We start from the raw sequence: 18,771 nt of genomic DNA on the forward strand, positions 1-18,771 counted from the left end.
TGGCAAGCTTTAGTCATGATACAAATATGGTCACAAACATGGATGTGGGTGTATTCCAATAAATGCTGCTTTGAGGCCCTCCTGGGAGGGAAGGTGGTGGTGAGATGAAAACAGTCTAGACAACTGTGCCTTTTTTTCTTTATCATTTTAATCAATTTCTCAATGGCATTTTCCAAGATTGAAATCTTAATGCTCTGTTTCCATGAGAAATATATTAATTGAGAAATATATTACTTTTAGATGTTCTGGCTAAAGTGGACTTAGAGCTTGGAAATGTTCCCCTTTTTTGAGGTAAACTGATTGGATAATTTTGAGACTTGTAGTTCAAGGAAGTAACTTCTTCAGGCTTTGCTCTTGCACAAGCAAACTTGCCATACAGTATATCTCATCTGTGGAACTTGTGCTGCCTCAAAGACACACATACTGGTTTGAATTTGGTATTCATTTCTGTTACTTTTGATGTTAGTTTGCATCAAGTGATGAACTCCCCAGGCTTTTATAACGGAATAACATCCTCTCTTCGACTTGTGTTTTGGTGGCTAATGCTTCCCCCACACATACAATGTTCCTCTGAACTTCATAGATCCTTCCTCCCACACAGTTTTTTTTCTTAACAACATCTTAATGAGAATATTTTAGCCGTCTGTTTTTTTCTTCTCGATTTTTCATTGTAATGAATACTGGGACTGAATTTGCACAACTGTGAAATAATTCAAAATTTGCCAAACCTTACCTTATTTTTCAACCAAGTATGGATTCAGGAACTTTTGTCTACAGTTGTTATAAATCCAGCAACTTCTAGTTGCTGTGCAATTAAGTTAAATGAGAGTATACTTTTAATATTGATGCAATGTTTGCCCATGGCTGAAAACACAAATGTAGTTTAGGCATGTATTTTTGTAGTGAATTTACAAGATTGCCGCCCTTGTTAGCATGTGATACCCTCAGGTTTTCAGTGTTACTTTTTAAAACAGCTACACATTTTAGCTTAAGATTTTTAATTACACAAAAGTTGGGATGGATGAAGGGGTTGGTGCCACAGAGGAAGATGGTGTAGCCATTTGGTAAACCACAGGTGGGTCAATTTTGCTCTAAAGCCTAAGGTTCCCTACCCCTGTTCTACTGTAAGATCAGAAACTAGAGGAGAGCAGACCAGAAAAATTAATTTGTGGTTCAAAGTTTAGATTTAGTGCTTTGAACAAAAAAAAAAAACCTTCATAGGCATTTTCATAAGCATCCTCAGTGTGCTGAAGTTCAAAGTTTTTTGGAAGGGAGATGAAATATGCAAAGACAAAACCAAAACAAAACTATCCAAGATTGCTTAATATGCAGTACTCTAACTGAAATTGAGTTTACTTTGACTGTTTGGGTAAGAGCTTGCATATCACTGTCTTACTTTTGCCAGTAACCGTATAATGCTGGTGTTGTCTTCTGTAGAGTCCATTTGAAAATCTGTTTTGTAAAACCACTGTTGCCCTTCAAAAGACAGGTGAAACGTACAGCTGCAGCTGTATAAAGGCCGCATGGCTCATCCCTACCCTCACCCACCACATACAAGCCTCTGTTCCCAAATAAGAAATTGTTGCCACAACCACTCCCCTTTATTCACCTGTTTTCACAGCTGCTGCTTATGGGAACTTCGCAGAAAAGGAGAGGTGTACACAAAAATACTATGAACTTTTTGTCAGGGAAGTTCTTCAGAAAATTCTATATGCCTGATACATTCTGAACATTAAACGTTGCTTTTCAGAAACAACAGGAATTACCTGTTGGCTCTCAGGGGGAACAACTTTCAGTCAGGAGAGAGGAAATTGCTGTTTGCGGCTGGCATTGCCATTAGACAGAGTAAACCACTACCCCAGGGAGTAGATTTGGAGCATTAGGAAATGGGAGAAAATTGTTAGTTATTTTGATCTGTTACTATTGTGTTGTTATTGCCAAGAATGGTGGGTGGAAAGGCACCTGTGAAGTTTTTCTGCCTCATTTCCAAAATAATATGACTAGCTTTGGATACTGTGAGCTTTGAGTGGGTGGGGGAGCTCCCTGCTTTGAGTCAGGCATCCTCTCCTGCGTTGGCTGCTGGTTGCCAAATCTCACCAATCACAAATGCCCACGTACATCTTTGACCACAGCATAGGGAAGGGAGCAGAGTGTGCCAAACCATACGTTATCAACTTCATGTGAAAGTTCTCTTTCAGTCACATTAATTGCATCGCATCTTCTGCAGCCATCGGTGGCTGTAGCCTCGATTTGCCCTGATTCTGCACTAAGCTTCTTAATCAGCAACCAGACTGTGGGGTTGTCATAAAAAAACACAGCTTACCTCGGAGTCTCGAGAAGGCTGCAGAACATCTGGAGGGTACAAAGCTTGGGGAATCTTGACCAGATGATAGTGACAATAGCTGCTTCTCTTAGATAATATATCTTACTGTGTGTTGTTAAATGTAATACCATGCTCCTTTAAAATAGCCAGTTAATACATTGAAATTACCTGGTACCACCCCATTAAGATACCAAATAGTGCTAACCAATCCTATTAGCATTTTCTGTTACTTCTCATGCTATACATGATAAATTCAAAGTTTGCTCTGTCTAGGAAATAGTCACTGTGATCTTTACTTCATGGAGCAGGCAGTACGACCATGGGGCTTTTGGGATTCTAGGTCTACAGACTCTTTGGCATCACTTTCCATTGAGGCTGGGACCAAAACAGTATCATTTTCCTGGCAATCTCCCTGCAATGTACTGGGATTCATTACTGAGGAATTTATATTGTTTGTCATGACCTTAGATTTCTAGGAATCTAAAAATGTCCAGGTCACTTGGACATAGCCTGGGAAATAATCTGATGATGACAGGTGTGCCTTAGCGTTAGTAAGTTAACATGGTAGGGGCCATGAAACCATGCATGATTGTGTTGTGTTCATGCTCCTGGTAAAATAGACAAAAACTGGGGAATGCTCATTTCAGCCTATATACATCTCAGTGGCCTTCTTCACAGTTTCCCCCCAAAATAAAAACAGCTAGCCACTGAACATTTGGAGACATGCCTCCTTTTTTTCTTGTGGACACCCTCCAGGTAAACCAAGAGTTAATCCAAGGGAACATTGTCAAGAGGCAAAGGAATGCTATATCTTGAAGAAGAAGAAGAAGAAGAAGAGGAAGAGGAAGAAGGAGGAGGAGGAGGAGGAGGAGGAGGAGGAGGAGGAGGAGGAGGAGGAGGAGGAGGAGGAGGAGGAGGAGGAGGAGGAGACGAAGACTTTCTTTGTATTCTGCCTTATCTCCCCTAGGGACTCAGGGCAGATTCCAGCCAACAAAAAACATAGAGGCAATTCAATGCCTCAAGACTGGTATAAACATGAATACATTAACAAGCAAACCAACATCAAACAACTAATTATAACATAAGACTTAAAATTGTACAGTTAAACAATAAAATTATATCTAACCATAAAAACATGAACATCAATTAACAGAGCTCCCAAAAGTTCTGTTAAAATTAACTATAATTGCAATAATATCTACTTTGCCAGCCGACCCACTAGAGCCAGAGTACAGTGATAATATCCGGTTGGAGGTATATTCGCTGACTGTCATTCTCTAGTCCTCCTCCTCTCCATATGCTAGAGAGCACAAGTGGATTTTTAATTTTTTTTTTTAAGTAGAGGAGGGGCCATTTTTTTCTCTTTAGGGAGGGTGTTCCAGAGGTGGGGGTGATCATGGAGAAGGCTCTCTCTCTCTCATTCTCACCATTCATACTTGAGACGGGGGTGGGACTGAGAGTAGGGCTTCCTCCGCTGACCACAGTGTCTGAGTTAGTCTATAAAGGGAGATGCGGTTTTTCAAATAGCCTGGACTCAAACCATTTAAGGCTTTAAAGGTAATAACCAGCACTTTGTATCTAGCCCAAAAGCAGACCGGCAGCCAGTGGAGCTGCCGTAACATGGGAGTATGATTCTATGAACTCAGGTTTTACTCTAAAATATTTAAGAAACTATCATCATCATAATCATAATCACTCATGACCGAGAATTATTGTCTTCCAAGGGTAGTGTCTTGGCAGTGGGTCCATAAGTTAATGTAGAGATCTCTTCTGGATTTACATGTTCTTTCACAATGAGAATATAAATTTCCAGATAAAAGGTGATCCTAACAAAGGTTTGCTTGACATTCCTTCCTCTTTTCACGTTCCCAAGGGCTTCTCAGTTCTCAGTATTTATTCCACATGTTAGCTTTAAGCCCATCTTTAAATATTTCATTTTCCATTCTTGAGCTGAGAATAAAGTACAGTAGAGTCTCACTTATCCAAGCTTCACTTATCCAAGGTTCTGTATTATCCAAGGCAGTCTGCCTTTTAGTAGTCATTGATTTTGTAGTAAATGTTGCAATGTTTTGGTGCTAAATTCATAAATACAGTAATTACTACATAACATTACTGTGTATTGAACTGCTTTTTCTGTCAATTTCTTGTAAAACATGATGTTTTGGTGCTTAATTTGTAAAATCATAATGTAATTTTATGTTTAATAGGCTTTTTTTCTTAATCCCTCCTTATTATCCAAGATTTTCGCTTATCCAGTGTTCTGCCGGCCCGTTTATCTTGGATAAGTGAGACTCTACTGTATCTGCTTTGGGACACAGTAATCAGGCATTCAAACAAAGTGAATGGTCCAGCAGAGTGGATGGTGAAGAATCATCACTTCAATCCTGGTGATCTTTCCTTCTTCCAGAAGGTGGTGCCCCTTTTGGATACAACAATACGGTCAGGAATAAGAGAGGCAGACTATATTTAGGGCACCTTTACTAGCCCCCTTCCCATATGGGGTGAGCAGAGTAGATCCTAAATAAGGCTGTTCTGTTGTGGACAGAGCTACTGAAGTGCCTTTAGTTAGAACAACTGAATCCATATCCACTGCCCATGTCTGTCCGTAGTTAGGGGCTTCTGTATTTCACTGCCCCCATCGCCACTTGCCAGTCACCATGGGACTTTTGTTGGTTATCTTGGAAGATGTCTGTGTGCAAATTAGTTTTAAGTGTGGAGATGAGTGCATAGCGACAAACACACAGTCTTCACAGAAAGAGGTTTTGATCCAATGGCATGGCTAACGCAATAATCGCTGGTTTCTCATCTGTTGCAGCCTTTGGCCACCATCACAGCCATTGTAACATGTATCACATTATCATTTGCTTGCTGTGTCGTTGAGGTCTTCATCATGCTTCATCTGGTTTCTTCCCTGTGACCTTGCCACCATGAGAAAACCTGCTTGGGAGTACAGGACTGCTGACAGCTTCGCTCACAGGTTCACTGGAACACACAAGCCCCCTTCCACGACCAGTTGACGATCCAGCAAGAAAAAGTAAAACCTATGGGGTGACATTGAAGACAGGACTCACGAATGGTCATGGGTGTTGCCTCTGTTCCTTCTGAAGGCAGTCAGCTGTCCTGTGTACATTATTTAAGAAATCTGACTTCTAATTGCTTGACGTGGAGAATAAGTGGAGATTTTGAGTGGGCCATCCCAGTGTCTCTGTTTCGGCTTTCTAGGATAGATTCCTTATTCCTCTCTGGAAATAACAGTTTTAAACATTCATTGACATAAGACAAAGTCAATTCATTGTACTTTATAGTCTTTCACAGATTTTATACTTTGGAACTTGATTTCTTTAATGCAAACATGGCCCTGTCTAATTTGGGTCCTAGTTAAACAAAGCTTCATGGTCACTCAGTGCAACATACAGCTGGTGCCTTACCTCAGTGTATTTGATGTACAAATCAATATCCGTGTCTAGCAGCCAAGGTGAATGCTGATGATGACAGCACCAGGAGTCAGGCTGGGGCAATGATCTGAGGAGGGGGGAGGGTAATGGAGCTTCTCCTGTTAGATCTGCCACCTGACTCTTCTCTCTGAGCTTCGCCCTGAAGTATCTGGGTCACACACATTGAGAGAGTATTGAAATGTGTTGACAGAGCCACTGGATGATTCTCCTTGTGTCTGTAGGGAGGTAACTCCACCTGCTGGTGAGAATGGCACCTTGCATGTATTGCGACTTCCCAAAATTATGGGCCACTAAAAGTGGTGAAGGAGGGAGTAGAACATGTGCCATGGGGAATCCTGACCTCCCTTTAGAGACTTCAGAAGAGCTGGAATTCACACCGAAAGCGAAGACATTAAACAGACACCTAGGTTGTTTAAGCACCTTTGGTATGCCAGTCACTCTATGTATAAACCGTAGTTGATTGATTGTGTTAGTTATGCGTAGAGATTTTAGCAATAATTATAAAGAAAACCCTTGCATAATGCCTACACTTGGCAACAGGTACCATTTTGAGGAGGGATTGCCTTTTGTGTATGACAAGGGAGAATTCTTCTAAGCGTAATATGTCGTCCACAAATATTTTTTTTCTGTTCAGACTTTTCCTTCAGTTTTAGGCAGAAAAATACCTTGGGAAACCCCATGTGTAATTTGCTAATTCAGCATGTGGTAGCAGCTATACATGTAGATATCCTTATCCTTCCTAAAGTTTAAAACTGTCAGTGACTGCCAGTCTTGAAAATTAATGGGTAAATATCGTGAAAGGGTGTTATTGAATTTATGTGCAGCTGGAGGCTTCAGATTGATTTCCCTGTATAACAAGGTGCCACTTTATATAGGGCAGATATGAGAGCTTTTTAAATGTAGAGAACTCCCATTCCCTTGGGGGAAATGCTGTGAAGGAATATGGACCCATGATTGGGTAAGATCAGAGTCAACTGGTTGGGACTAATGTTAATGGTATTTTCTTTCTTCACTTTCCTTCTTCTTTTAACTACCTCTTTTCTGACCTGCTCAAGATCTGATCCCACAGTATTCTTACTATATTGACCTTGTGAACAGACATCTGTTTAGTATCCAAACTGATTTCAGTTTGTTTTTCTTAAGATAGGTGTTCGCTTAAGCCAGAATGGGCTTAGGCTGAATCCAACTGAGAACAACAGTTTATGGGGAAACTGGCTATGGAAATATTAGGCAAGGAAGAGAGAACTGTCTGCTCATTTTGAGGGTATTGCTGGTTGCCCCTTACAACCCATAAGCATGTCATTGGCATTGAGTATCAATCTGTTCATGGGAGAAGTAGGAAACCTCTGTGACATTTGATAGAGAGAGGTAAGAAAAGAATCCAATTTGTTTGCCAGCTGGGGCTTGCTGACCACTTTCTTTGTATTCCCAGACTCCATCACGGTGAAGTCCTGCCTTGCCACCAGGGCAGCCAACCTGGCCATTGCGGAGCCTGCAGGATAAAGCACAGGCCAGCAGTATATAAGTATGTGGTATTTTTACTAGCTTGCCTAAGCTCTGTAGTGCTGTTAGCTGCAGCTCTGTCTCCTGCTGAGGAAAGGCTCTCTTTTTCCACCCATGCCTTGTCCCTCTAGAGTCTGCACTAATTGGGACCTCTGAACCAAAGGTTGCTAAGTGTGCATGAGTCACTGGCCTTTGTGTTGAAGAGCAGCATACAACATTGGAACAAAATCTGCAAAACTGGAAATTTGTGCTGTGTGTGCTGTGTAACTTACCTCTTTGGAGTGGCATTAAGGAACAATGTTTTATTCCCTAATAACTGGAAGGCCAGTTGTACTTAGGCCTGGAGAGATCTTCTAAAAACAGCCTCTTATTTTTATAGCTCTTTGTTTCTGACTAATAGCATGTTGTTTGTGGATATTGCAAAACATGCATGCCCCCAAAATGGAAATACAACGCTTTTCAACTTGCAGCAACACTTTTCAACTTGCAGGAACAATACAAGGACCCAAGTTTTTCAAGGGTAGAGGGCAACTGTGGCCCTCCAGATGTTTTTTTGGCTTGCAACTCATTTCTAGTCTTAGGGGAAGGGTTATGACAGCTGCCATACAGATGCATCAGGAAGGTCATGAGTTACCTAACCTTGATCTTATTAACTGCAAAAGCATAGTATGCGTCTTGTGACATGTCTTCCAGAGTTGTTGTGGTGTGTTTCTTGGCTTTTATTGACTATGCTACATTCCACTGGGAATGTTCTTTTGTAATTCAGGGTAGAAACTGTGATTGTTTTGAAGGGAAAGGAGCACAGTTTCCTTCCAGGTATTTAGACTACAGCTCTTATCCTCTCTAACTGGCCTGGACCTTAAAAGTGTTGAATGCTTTTCTAAATAGTCTTTTATAATACCTTACAAAAGCAGTATTTGCTGAAAAACATAACAAGAAAAAGTTCAGATACTCTGCTCTTAGGTAACTGTGAATGATTAAGGGTCTGGAGAACAAGCCCTATGAGGAGCGGCTTAAAGAGCTGGGCATGTTTAGCCTGCAGAAGAGAAGGCTGAGAGGAGACATGATAGCCATGTACAAATACGTGAAGGGAAGTCATAGGGAGGAGGGAGCAAGCTTGTTTTCTGCTGCCCTGCAGACTAGGACACGGAACAATGGCTTCAAACTACAGGAAAAGAGATTCCACCTGAACATCAGGAAGAACTTCCTCACTGTGAGAGCTGTTCGACAGTGGAACTCTCTCCCCGGGGCCGTGGTGGAGGCTCCTTCTTTGGAGGCTTTTAAGCAGAGGCTGGATGGCCATCTGTCGGGGGTGCTTTGAATGCGATTTCCTGCTTCTTAGCAGGGGGTTGGACTGGATGGCCCATGTGGTCTCTTCCAACTCTACTATTCTATGATTCTATGATTCTATGATTCTATGTTCCAGTATTAAGTAGTTCCTGCTTGAGAAACGAGATCCGAGTCTCCACTAGAGATATGAAGAGATAAAACTATTTTTAGATACAGTCTGATTTCTTATTCTGGTCTGGTTAAGGTAAAGAAATAGCATTGCTTGCCTCAGTTGATAATTTGTCCTGGGGAACATGTGGAGGGAATGTGACTCCCTTGGTTCTTCTGAACTTCTTTTCAGGTTTCTGTCACTATCGCCCATACTTTTTCTTCCATAGATTTAAGTAGACCTAAATCTGCAAAAGCTTATGCTACCAATTTCTTTCTCTCGGTCTCAAAGTTGCTACAAGAGCTTTTTCCATACTGATCTTTACCTGGCATTCTAGGCTCTGTTTCCACGTAGGAATTAAGGGCAATTTACTTTTGCTTGCTTATTTATAAATTAAAATATTTATATTTGAAGATCACATAAGAATGTGTACTAAAATCAATTTGAACCATTTAACACAATTTAAAATAATAAAATGTAAAAGCTGAAAACATATTAGACCATTTAACACTTGAAACAAAACAGTTTAGAAGCAATTCAAGTGATTTGCATTGCTCTTAAAGAAATGTACATGCTGGCACATTTTACTGTCTCAATGCAATGGCAATATTACAATTGAACATTAAGAAAATAATAATTTCCACAGATAATTGACATAACTTTAAAGTAAACCATGAAGACATAAAAACCGTTAAAGGATTTCCTATACCTTGGTTCTGTTGTTAATGAAAATGGAGACTGCAGCAAGAAATCAGAAGATGCCTAAGACTTGGAAGGGCAGCCATGAAGGAACTAGACAAGATCCTAAGGTGTAAGAAATATTGAATACCAAAGTCAGGATTATCCTTATCATCATATTTCTGATTTCTGTGTATGCTTGTAAAAAAGACAGTCGACAGGAAAAGAATTAAATCGTATTGATGTGGTTCTGGACCCCAGAAAATTGGAGGAGGGCGAATGTGGTCCCTATCTTCAAGAAGGGAAAAAAGAACGACCCAAACAATTACTGTCCGGTTAGCCTCACGTCGAGACCAGGCAAGATTCTGGAAAAGATCATTAAGGAAATGGTCTGCGAACACTTAGAAACAAATGCGGTCATTGCTAATAGTCAACACAGATTTACCAAAAACAAGTCATGCCAGACTAATCTGATCTCTTTTTTCGATAGAGTTACGAGTTGGGTTGATACAGGGAATGCGGTGCATGTAACGTACCAGGATTTCAGTAAGGCCTTCGACAAAGTCCCCCACGACCTTCTGGCAAACAAACTAGTTAAATGTGGGCTAGACAAAACTACAGTTAGGTGGATCAGTAATTGGCTAAGCGAACGAACCCAAAGGGTGCTCACCAATGTGTCGTCTTCATCATGGAAAGAAGTGACAAGTGGAGTGCCGCAGGGCTCCGTCCTGGGCCTGGTTCTGTTCAACATCTTTATTAACGACTTAGACGAAGGGTTAGAAGGCACGATCATCAAGTTTGCAGACAACACAAAACTGGGAGGGATAGCTAACACTCCAGAAGACAGGAGCAGAATTCAAAACGATCTTGACAGACTAGAGAGATGGGCCAAAACTAACAAAATGAAGTTCAACAGGGACAAATGCAAGATACTTCACTTCGGCAGAAAAAATGGAAATCAAAGATACAGAATGGGGGACGCCTGGCTTGACAGCAGTGTGTGCGAAAAAGACCTTGGAGTCCTCGTGGACAACAAGTTAAACATGAGCCTACAATGTGATGCGGCAGCTAAAAAAGCCAACGGGATTCTGGCCTGCATAAATAGGGGTATAGCATCTAGATCCAGGGAAGTCATGCTCCCCCTCTATTCTGCCTTGGTCAGACCACACCTGGAATACTGCGTCCAATTTTGGGCACCGCAGTTGAAGGGAGATGTTGACAAGCTGGAAAGCGTCCGGAGGAGGGCGACTAAAATGATTAAGGGTCTGGAGAACAAGCCCTATGAGGAGCGGCTTAAAGAGCTGGGCATGTTTAGCCTGCAGAAGAGAAGGCTGAGAGGAGACATGATAGCCATGTACAAATATGTGAGGGGAAGTCATAGGGAGGAGGGAGCAAGCTTGTTTTCTGCTGCCCTCCAGACTAGGACGCGGAACAATGGCTTCAAACTACAGGAAAGGAAATTCCACCTGAACATCAGGAAGAACTTCCTCACTGTGAGAGCTGTTCGACAGTGGAACTCTCTCCCTCGGGCTGTGGTGGAGGCTCCTTCTTTGGAGGCTTTTAAACAGAGGCTGGATGGCCATCTGTCGGGGGTGCTTTGAATTCGATTTCCTGCTTCTTAGCGGGGGGTTGGACTGGATGGCCCATGAGGTCTCTTCCAACTCTACCATTCTATGATTCTATGGAAGAGATTTCTATGGATGGGGCTGCCAAAAATACACATGAAGCAAATCAAGCGTGAAGTCTCCTTAAAAGCCAAGATTACTAAAATCAGACTATCATACTTTGGCTGTATCATGAGAAAGGAGCTCCCAGTGGTGCAGCAGGTTAAACCTCTGAGCTGCTGAACTTGCTGACCAAAGGTTGGCTGTTCGAATCCGGGAAGCGGGGTGAGCTCCCGGTGTTAGCCCCAGCTTCTGCCAACCTAGCAGTTCAAAAACATGCAAGTGTGAGTAGATAAATAGGTACTGCTCCAGTGGGAAGGTGACAACACTCCACGCAGTCATGCCGACCACATGACCTAGGAGGAGTCTATGGACAACGCAGGCTCTTCAGCTTAGAAATGGAGATGAGCCCTTCAGAGTTGGACCCGACTAGACTTAATGTCAAGGGGAAAGCTTTAGCATGACTCATTAGAAAATGCAATAATGTTTGGTGAAAGGTGAAAAAGAAGAAGCCCCTCACTCTGTTCAATTCTACCATTCTTGTACCATTTTAAATCTAGCATATTGCTGTACAACGGCATAGAAACACCCAGCATCAATTATGAAGCATTTCTGGTTTTGTTATTCATTTGGGTTGATCTGAATGCACTATTGGACTTCATTTTAATTGACCCTTGAGATGATGAGTGAAACTGCATAGGAAAAGATTTTGAACAAAAAATGGTCAGCTATCTTCCCAATGTAAAAATTGTATCCTTGTCATTAAAATAAAAGCTTATTAGCTGATTGCTCATATATATTTGTGTGTGTGTGTGTGTGTGAACTTGGCATGTATTTTTGTTTTGTTTTGTTTTTTTACTTCATTTTGTGTCTAGCTAAACAATTGCTAGCAGTTCTTCAGCTTGAGTTGTGTGAATGACATATGTGATTTCTAGAATAATTTTCTGTAGCGCACTCATTTTTTTTGTATATCCCATTCTTTCTCTTAGCTTCTCTTGTCTATTGGCCATTTGAATGATAATCCCCTACTCCCCTGAGGATTACTTTTGATAAGACTTGCCGTGCTACTATCAGTCTTCCTAGTCTTCATGAGGTGCAACCCATTTGTAGCCAGTAGTTCTCTAGCTAAGAAGTGAAAACAGCAGTCTCAGAAGCCAAATCTGTCCATTCTACACTCTCTACACAGTCATTCATTCATTTTCAGTACCATCCTGTCCTCTATTCTTTACTGAAAGAATTAATGAGAATACCATGCCTCAGACTTCTTTAGCTTCCTATACAACACTTCATTATCAGAGATAATCTGCTCAAAGGTGTTCTTGGCTGTGTGAACGATACCCACATGAATAAGGAAACAGGGCTACTGATCTGTTTCCTCCTGAGTTTTCAGAAATTGTTAGTGACATGACATCCCAGGTATGGCTTCCAGGAGGACAGCACACTTCCTGATTCATCTTGTCAGCCTGGCACACAGGTGCCTCTATATCCCTGAGCAATGAATTCCAGTCCTTTTCTTCTGTTGGGGTTAGAAGTCCCCTGATCCCAGATGTCCAAATGAGCAAGATATATGAAGTGATTGCTTAGTTGAAAAGATTCTGAATCCCTTCTGTACGGTTTTCTTCAGACAGTGGTTTGCCTTCAGTGTGTTTCCTCACTGTTATAGGTTTCTTCAATTTTTTTTCACAATTTCTTCCTGTTCGTTCTGTAGAATCTTTTCTCCCTTTGTTTTATCCAGGAAGTTCTCCTGTTTTCTGATGCATGGAAAGGACTTGACACATAACTGCAGTGTATTGACCTTCTCTTCCAAGAAAGTTATTGCACCTGCTGCAGGTGTAGTTGGTGATGTTTTCTAGTAAGAAGGCAAACCTTGTACATACATTGCAGCAGACAACTATGGTTCTTTCTGTCTCCTCCTCTGCAGTTATTTCTCTTCCTTCCTGCTCTGCAGAGTTGCATTGTTTCTTTGATTTTCCTGAAACATTCCTTGAAACTTTCTTCCAGAATCCCTCTGTTATTTCATAAAAGCTAATTCTATAATTAATTAGCTAGCCTTAAATGTACTAGAGGACTTTGACAGGAAACTCAAATCCTTGTGTTTTCTCTCATTGGCAACAATAGTTACTTCCTAAATGCTTTGGTCTCAAAGAAGTGAGAAGTTTGGGAGTTGTGTAACACAGGACTTTAGACACCAGGGGGTATGTGTGTTCATCTCTTCCTATGCTAGCCTTTCATCACAAATAAGCCATGGATATTTCTATGAACGGTGCCCAATAACTTGGATGATTGTGTGCTCATGTGTGATAATTTAAAGTTTATTATCAGTGTCATAACTTATACCTTTCTGTATTCCATTTTGCTCTGATCCCTGTGTCTTGAATATTGTACTCTGCCAGTTTTTCTGAAGAAGTGGATTGAAATCCACAGAAGCACATGCTAAGGTAAACCAGTCAATCTTAAAGGTGCCACTAGATTTCCCCCCCAATCCATTTCATTTCTATATCACGGAGAACTGTTTCCCTTCAGATATTTGCAAGTCAATATCTACCTTTACCTATCCTCCTCCTAGCCTCCCTGAAAGAGACAGATATGGGGGACCTTTGGGAATGGAGACCTGCAGAGACCTTCCCTGGGAAGATGCAAGGAGAACTCTCTTTGGAACCTTTTATAGAGCACAGCATCCTCCTTGGCATTTACTCATTAGCTTCTACCCTGGGTTTTTTCATGATATAGTCCTGCAGCCCAGGGGAAGTTAATTTTAAAAAAGGAAGCCATTAATGAGAACTTGTTAGCTTCCCTACTGAGAGTTTTCTCTTGCAGCCTTAATTCTGTTAACCCTGTACAATCTGGATTTGTAGCAGCTGTTAGATATTGGCAAGTGTATTCTCCTGGGGGATAGTGCAGGCAAAAGCCAGAACCTGTCTTCTCTTCTTTTTTTGCAGTAGCCTAAAAAGATGTTGAGGAATTTCTTTTTGTAATCTGGCAGGTGGGAAATTAGTCCATGAATATATATGTGCATCCGTGGTCATAATGCTGTGTTGTTACTTTCCATGGTTCTTCTCCATTATTGTAATGGTCAGTGTGCAGTTACAGTCCCCACATCACCATGAAGCGTAAATGCATATGTTGTGGATTGCAAAGACTGGATTTAATGTCCAAGAACAAATGTTATTCAACTGGCCCTAGCCTCATAGCTTATGAATGCCTTTGTAATGCTCAACTTAAGTAGACCTGGCCCTGTAAGTTGCCTAGGTAGAAAACCATCAGGTCAGCCATATTGAATCTTCTCAAAATCCTTAGAAAAAGAACATGATACATGAAATAAATAATGCTGTGTGAATCTTCTGTTGCTGCTCTATTCTCCAGGTAGGCTCAATCATGTCAGATGTTCTCCTTTGCTGCTGCTACTGCTTTCATCCCAGATATGAAGCGATCCCTATAGAGTGGTTACTGCTTGAAACATGAATCCAAGGAAACAATGCATTTAGATAATTTTTTTGTACATATCTGTGTACTAATCCTTCTTTATTGCTTTCTTTTGCTTATTTTCCTATCCACATATAACAATTTCAAATAATTTTGCAACAAGGAAACAAGAAGCATGCTTGTATATGTTATCTTAGAAGACTTTCCCTTCTATATGAGATAAAAGAAATGCATGTCTTTTCATCTAGTGCTTCTTATTTGCATTTTTGCCAAGTGTGTGTGTGTTTTTCTTTATTTAAAAAAATATCCAGAAAATTTTATTGGTAGTAGAGGATATTAAACAAATACAAGTTTGTTTTTGTTACTTTACAGGGCACTCATGCCTGAAGAGTTGGAGAGCTCCAAAGTTAGTTCTCTGATATATTTAAAGCCCTGCTATGAGCCTCCTGGCAGGCAAGTTGAGAGGGGGAGCTGGTATATTTTTTTGTGTTAATGATATTCAGATATCACATCCAAAGTCCCTGTGATCTGCTTTTTAGAAAACTCTCCTGATAACAAAGCTCCTCAACTTCTGAGCTTCATTAGTGGGAGGTTAGAGTAGACCGTAGAATTTGGTGGTGGAATCCAAAATAGATCTTTTTTGAAGGTGAATTTCTCCCCTCCCCCATCTCCTTTTCTCCATCAAGTGAAGAGATATTTTGTATCCTATGGCCCCTTGAATGCCATTACAAGGATTGTAGGTCTATACCTTATTGCTATTGTTAGCCACCTTGAGTCCCAGAGGGGAGAAAGGCATAATAGATATAAAGTTAATAATAATAATAATAATAATAATAATAATAATAATAATAATAATAACAATTTTTGCATTTTGCATGGCTGCAACAAGGCCAGGGGGAAGCAAGCGTCTTAGCCTTCCAGGGAGCTACTTAATACTTGATCACCTAGAAAGGTTTCTTTGGAAGGTCTATGTATTTCAAATTGGCATCAAAAAGTGTGTGGGCACCTGGGATTGGAGCCTATTCTAAGCATGTTTAGAATTTCATTGAGCTCAACAGGATTTCCTCACCGGATGATTCCCCACCAGGGCGACATCTCAGTGAAGCAGTTAGCATATATTGTCTTGCTTCATTTGCATGCTTCAGTGCACACTTGAACATGTCCACTCTTCAAAATGTTTAAAGCTGGGCAAGTCTGTCACTTTGTCAGCTTCAGTATGTGAGGATAAATAAAAATGGAACATTGCATTAGTCACTTGATGCATGAAAGAAATTAATCCTATATTCTAATTTGTAAGGGAGGCAAGTTGTATTAGTTCAGGGGGAGATTTAAAATGAGGACAGTCTACCACTGTCATATATCCACATTTTTATATTCTCCATGCTTGTAAAAATAGCACAGAAGAATCTGTCTGCTATATAAAAGTAATAACATTAGAAACAATTTCTGACAGTGAAAATATATTGAATCTTATGTAAACTATATGATACATGCATCACACTAACACCTTTGTGTTTTTATTTATCCAGTGAAACAGTCTCTGCCTTGAATTTTATACTGGGGCCTGTTCTTACATCATAGTATTGGTGCGGTGTGTTTTGCCCTCCCAGCCAATTATGTTTAAAAGATAATATGGGAGTCAATACCCAATGCATGGATTGTGACAGGTTCACTTGTTAATATTGCCTCTGTCTAATAAGTGTATTTGCTGTTCTTGGATCAGGTTCTCATGTGTGATACGAATTTCACAGCATGATACATCAGACCTCTTGAGTGGAAGAATTCTTACAAATTTGCAAGGACTACATTTATGTAAGGAATCCCTTCTTTAAAAACGGTGGCTTCTGCTTGAATGTGGAAGACTGTAATTAACACTGTCTAACTGAACTGTAGGAACTGGAAGAGGCATTTAATCATCTGTCCCGGCTACACACTGTGTGAAGAGAAGAGACCTAAGCCACTCTAATTGGGACTGGAGAATGCCTAGAGGATGAATGAACTTTTAACAGACTTCAATTTTAATCTATAGTATCTGCATTCGTGTGGCAAGTGGTTTAATGAGCATGTCAGCACATGAGATAGCAGAGTGTCCAGATTGGATTTTAAAAGGCTCAGCTCAGAACCTGTCTTTGGGGCTTAGTGGGCCCCTAGAGCAGTGGTTCCCAAACTTTTTTGGTCATGGAACCATTCAGAAGACTTTTTTCCCTATGGAACTCTAACTCTTTCCCTGATTTTCCCATGGAACCCTAACTCTTTTCCTAAGCAACTGACAGCTGAATACATAAATCCAGGGCGGCATCCAACCTCCTCCTAAATTTGTTGTTGGTGTAAATATGGGCTGAAAAGCCTGATTCACATTGATAGGTGGACATAAAGGGAAGCACAGCTTGTATAGCCTTTCTTTCTACTGATAGGTATATGTCTGTTAGTCCTACCCAAAGGTCATTCAGTGCCACACATTCACATTTCATTTTTAAAGCAGAAAGACAATGAATTTCAATAAGATCATCATACTTTGGCACTGACTTTAAAAAGATTTTAAAGATTTTTTTGTGAAACTCCCTACAAGGCTTTTGCAAAACTCTAGGGTTCTGCAGAACACAGTTTTGGGATATCATGAACCAAAATATTGGGACTTCAAACATGTGGAAATGGTCTCTGTACCCCCTAGAAATCACTTTGGGACACTTGGATGCAAAACAAATTGCTCCAAAGCAAAACAGACAAACAAAAAACAAGCCAACCTTCCTCCCCTAGCTTTTGTTTTAAAACCCTGAGAGGGCTTGGGGAGCTGTATGCACCCTGCAGCTGCACTTTACCTACCCTTACTTTGAAAGAATTCATCAGGATCCTGTACCTGTTTGGATGATCAGATTCAGCACATTGGATATCTTCTTTAAAGTTCAGTCTGAAACCAAGTGGTTCATTAACCCAGTTGACATAGAAATGAATCTTCACCAGCTTTTTTACACCTTTTCTCTTCCCAGCCCTTTGGTTTGGTGGCAAATCTTTTCTGAGCAACTATTCATTCAACACAATCTTAGTGTCCATCACATAGTTTTTCATAGTGGAAAGCTTTCTCTGTTGGAGGTTATTTACCTGATTTTTACTAGATTTCTAAGGCCAGTCTGCTATTGCATTTTATCCCTACACGGTAATGAATGGCATGCTTTTGCTGCAGACTCTTTGCCCCCGATCTTTTGGTTGAACGCAATTTCTCCCTCAATATTCTGTCGCCCACTCTCTTCTCTTCTCTATGTTGGAATATTTCTAGGTTCCATACAAGACACAGTCAATATTATAGCTCTTACTTGTAGGACTAGGCAACATCACAGCAACATCCTGCCTCTCAATCCAACCTACATCAAGGACTGCACACAGTGTGTCCTCTTTCCAGTGGATTGAAGACACTTCTGTCCTTTCCCTCATCTTTCTAAATTCACAGAAGCTGGCCCTTGCACCTCATTTGAGAACTATAGAAGAAAGGAAGAAGACGAAAGGGAAAATAATGAAATAAAGACAAGGTGAAAGAATTCCTTTTCCCAGTGAGACCAAGACTGGAGAGTGTTACCAGCAGGCCATATTAAATCTTAAGATATGGAGTATGAATTTTCAGGCAACAATTCTGAAATTGATGGGGTTTTAAGACAATATTCTGTTGCTTTTCACCTGCAGAGTTATACAGCTGTGCACTGTTTCTTGTTAGCTGTGCATATCCAAATAGCTATGAAGATGTGCACAGTTACAAGACTAAAAAACAAAAATCACTGCTTGAAATGGTAGCATGACTTTCCTGGTTCTCTTACAGCTGTGACTTGTGGAATGTGCTGGAATGGTAAATATCAAGAGTAAGACAGGTCATGTGATCTTCCAAACACTTCTTCTTGCTGCCATGATTACAACACGTTAGTGGATGATATAGTGGATGCTGCATTATATTCCTTAAGGTGTTCTCACAGAGCAGCAAGTACTTCAGAAATGAAAGGGACACTAGTGTAGATCTTACCCAGCTCTGTTGTTCTATCTCCTTGTTGTCTTCATTGACTCTCCTGTGACTAAAAATATTTAAATGCTTTGCTAGATGAGTTGTGACCAAGGGCATATTACCAGTGTTCAGCTCTGCCCACTCAGTCCCACCTGCTGTAGACTCAGTAAGGCTTTTTTACCTGATAGGAAAAGATGTTATAACATGGAGGATGTACTGACATTTGCTGGTCTTTTCTGCTTTGCCTTTCTCTGACATCAAATTGAGATTGTCTAATTCAAATCTCAGAAGAGGTTGAACAG

At 40.7% G+C, this 18,771-nt stretch overlaps 1 protein-coding gene across 4 annotated transcripts in view; it reads left to right on the top strand.

The window, feature by feature from the left end:
- Nucleotides 1-18,771, top strand: part of dgkz (diacylglycerol kinase zeta) — a 186,108-nt gene that overhangs the window by 78,530 nt on the left and 88,807 nt on the right. The window contains exon 2 of one of the 4 annotated variants that reach the window (XM_062967947.1): nucleotides 7,211-7,303. The exons of the other annotated variants lie outside the window; for them this stretch is intronic. Within the exon in view, the coding sequence (XP_062824017.1) occupies nucleotides 7,211-7,303 (93 nt within the window). The remainder of the gene's footprint in view (nucleotides 1-7,210; nucleotides 7,304-18,771) is intronic. 4 annotated transcript variants of the gene reach the window in all.

The sequence above is a fragment of the Anolis carolinensis genome, chromosome 1 (assembly GCF_035594765.1).
Source record: "Anolis carolinensis isolate JA03-04 chromosome 1, rAnoCar3.1.pri, whole genome shotgun sequence".
Taxonomy (NCBI): Eukaryota; Metazoa; Chordata; class Lepidosauria; order Squamata; family Dactyloidae; genus Anolis; species Anolis carolinensis.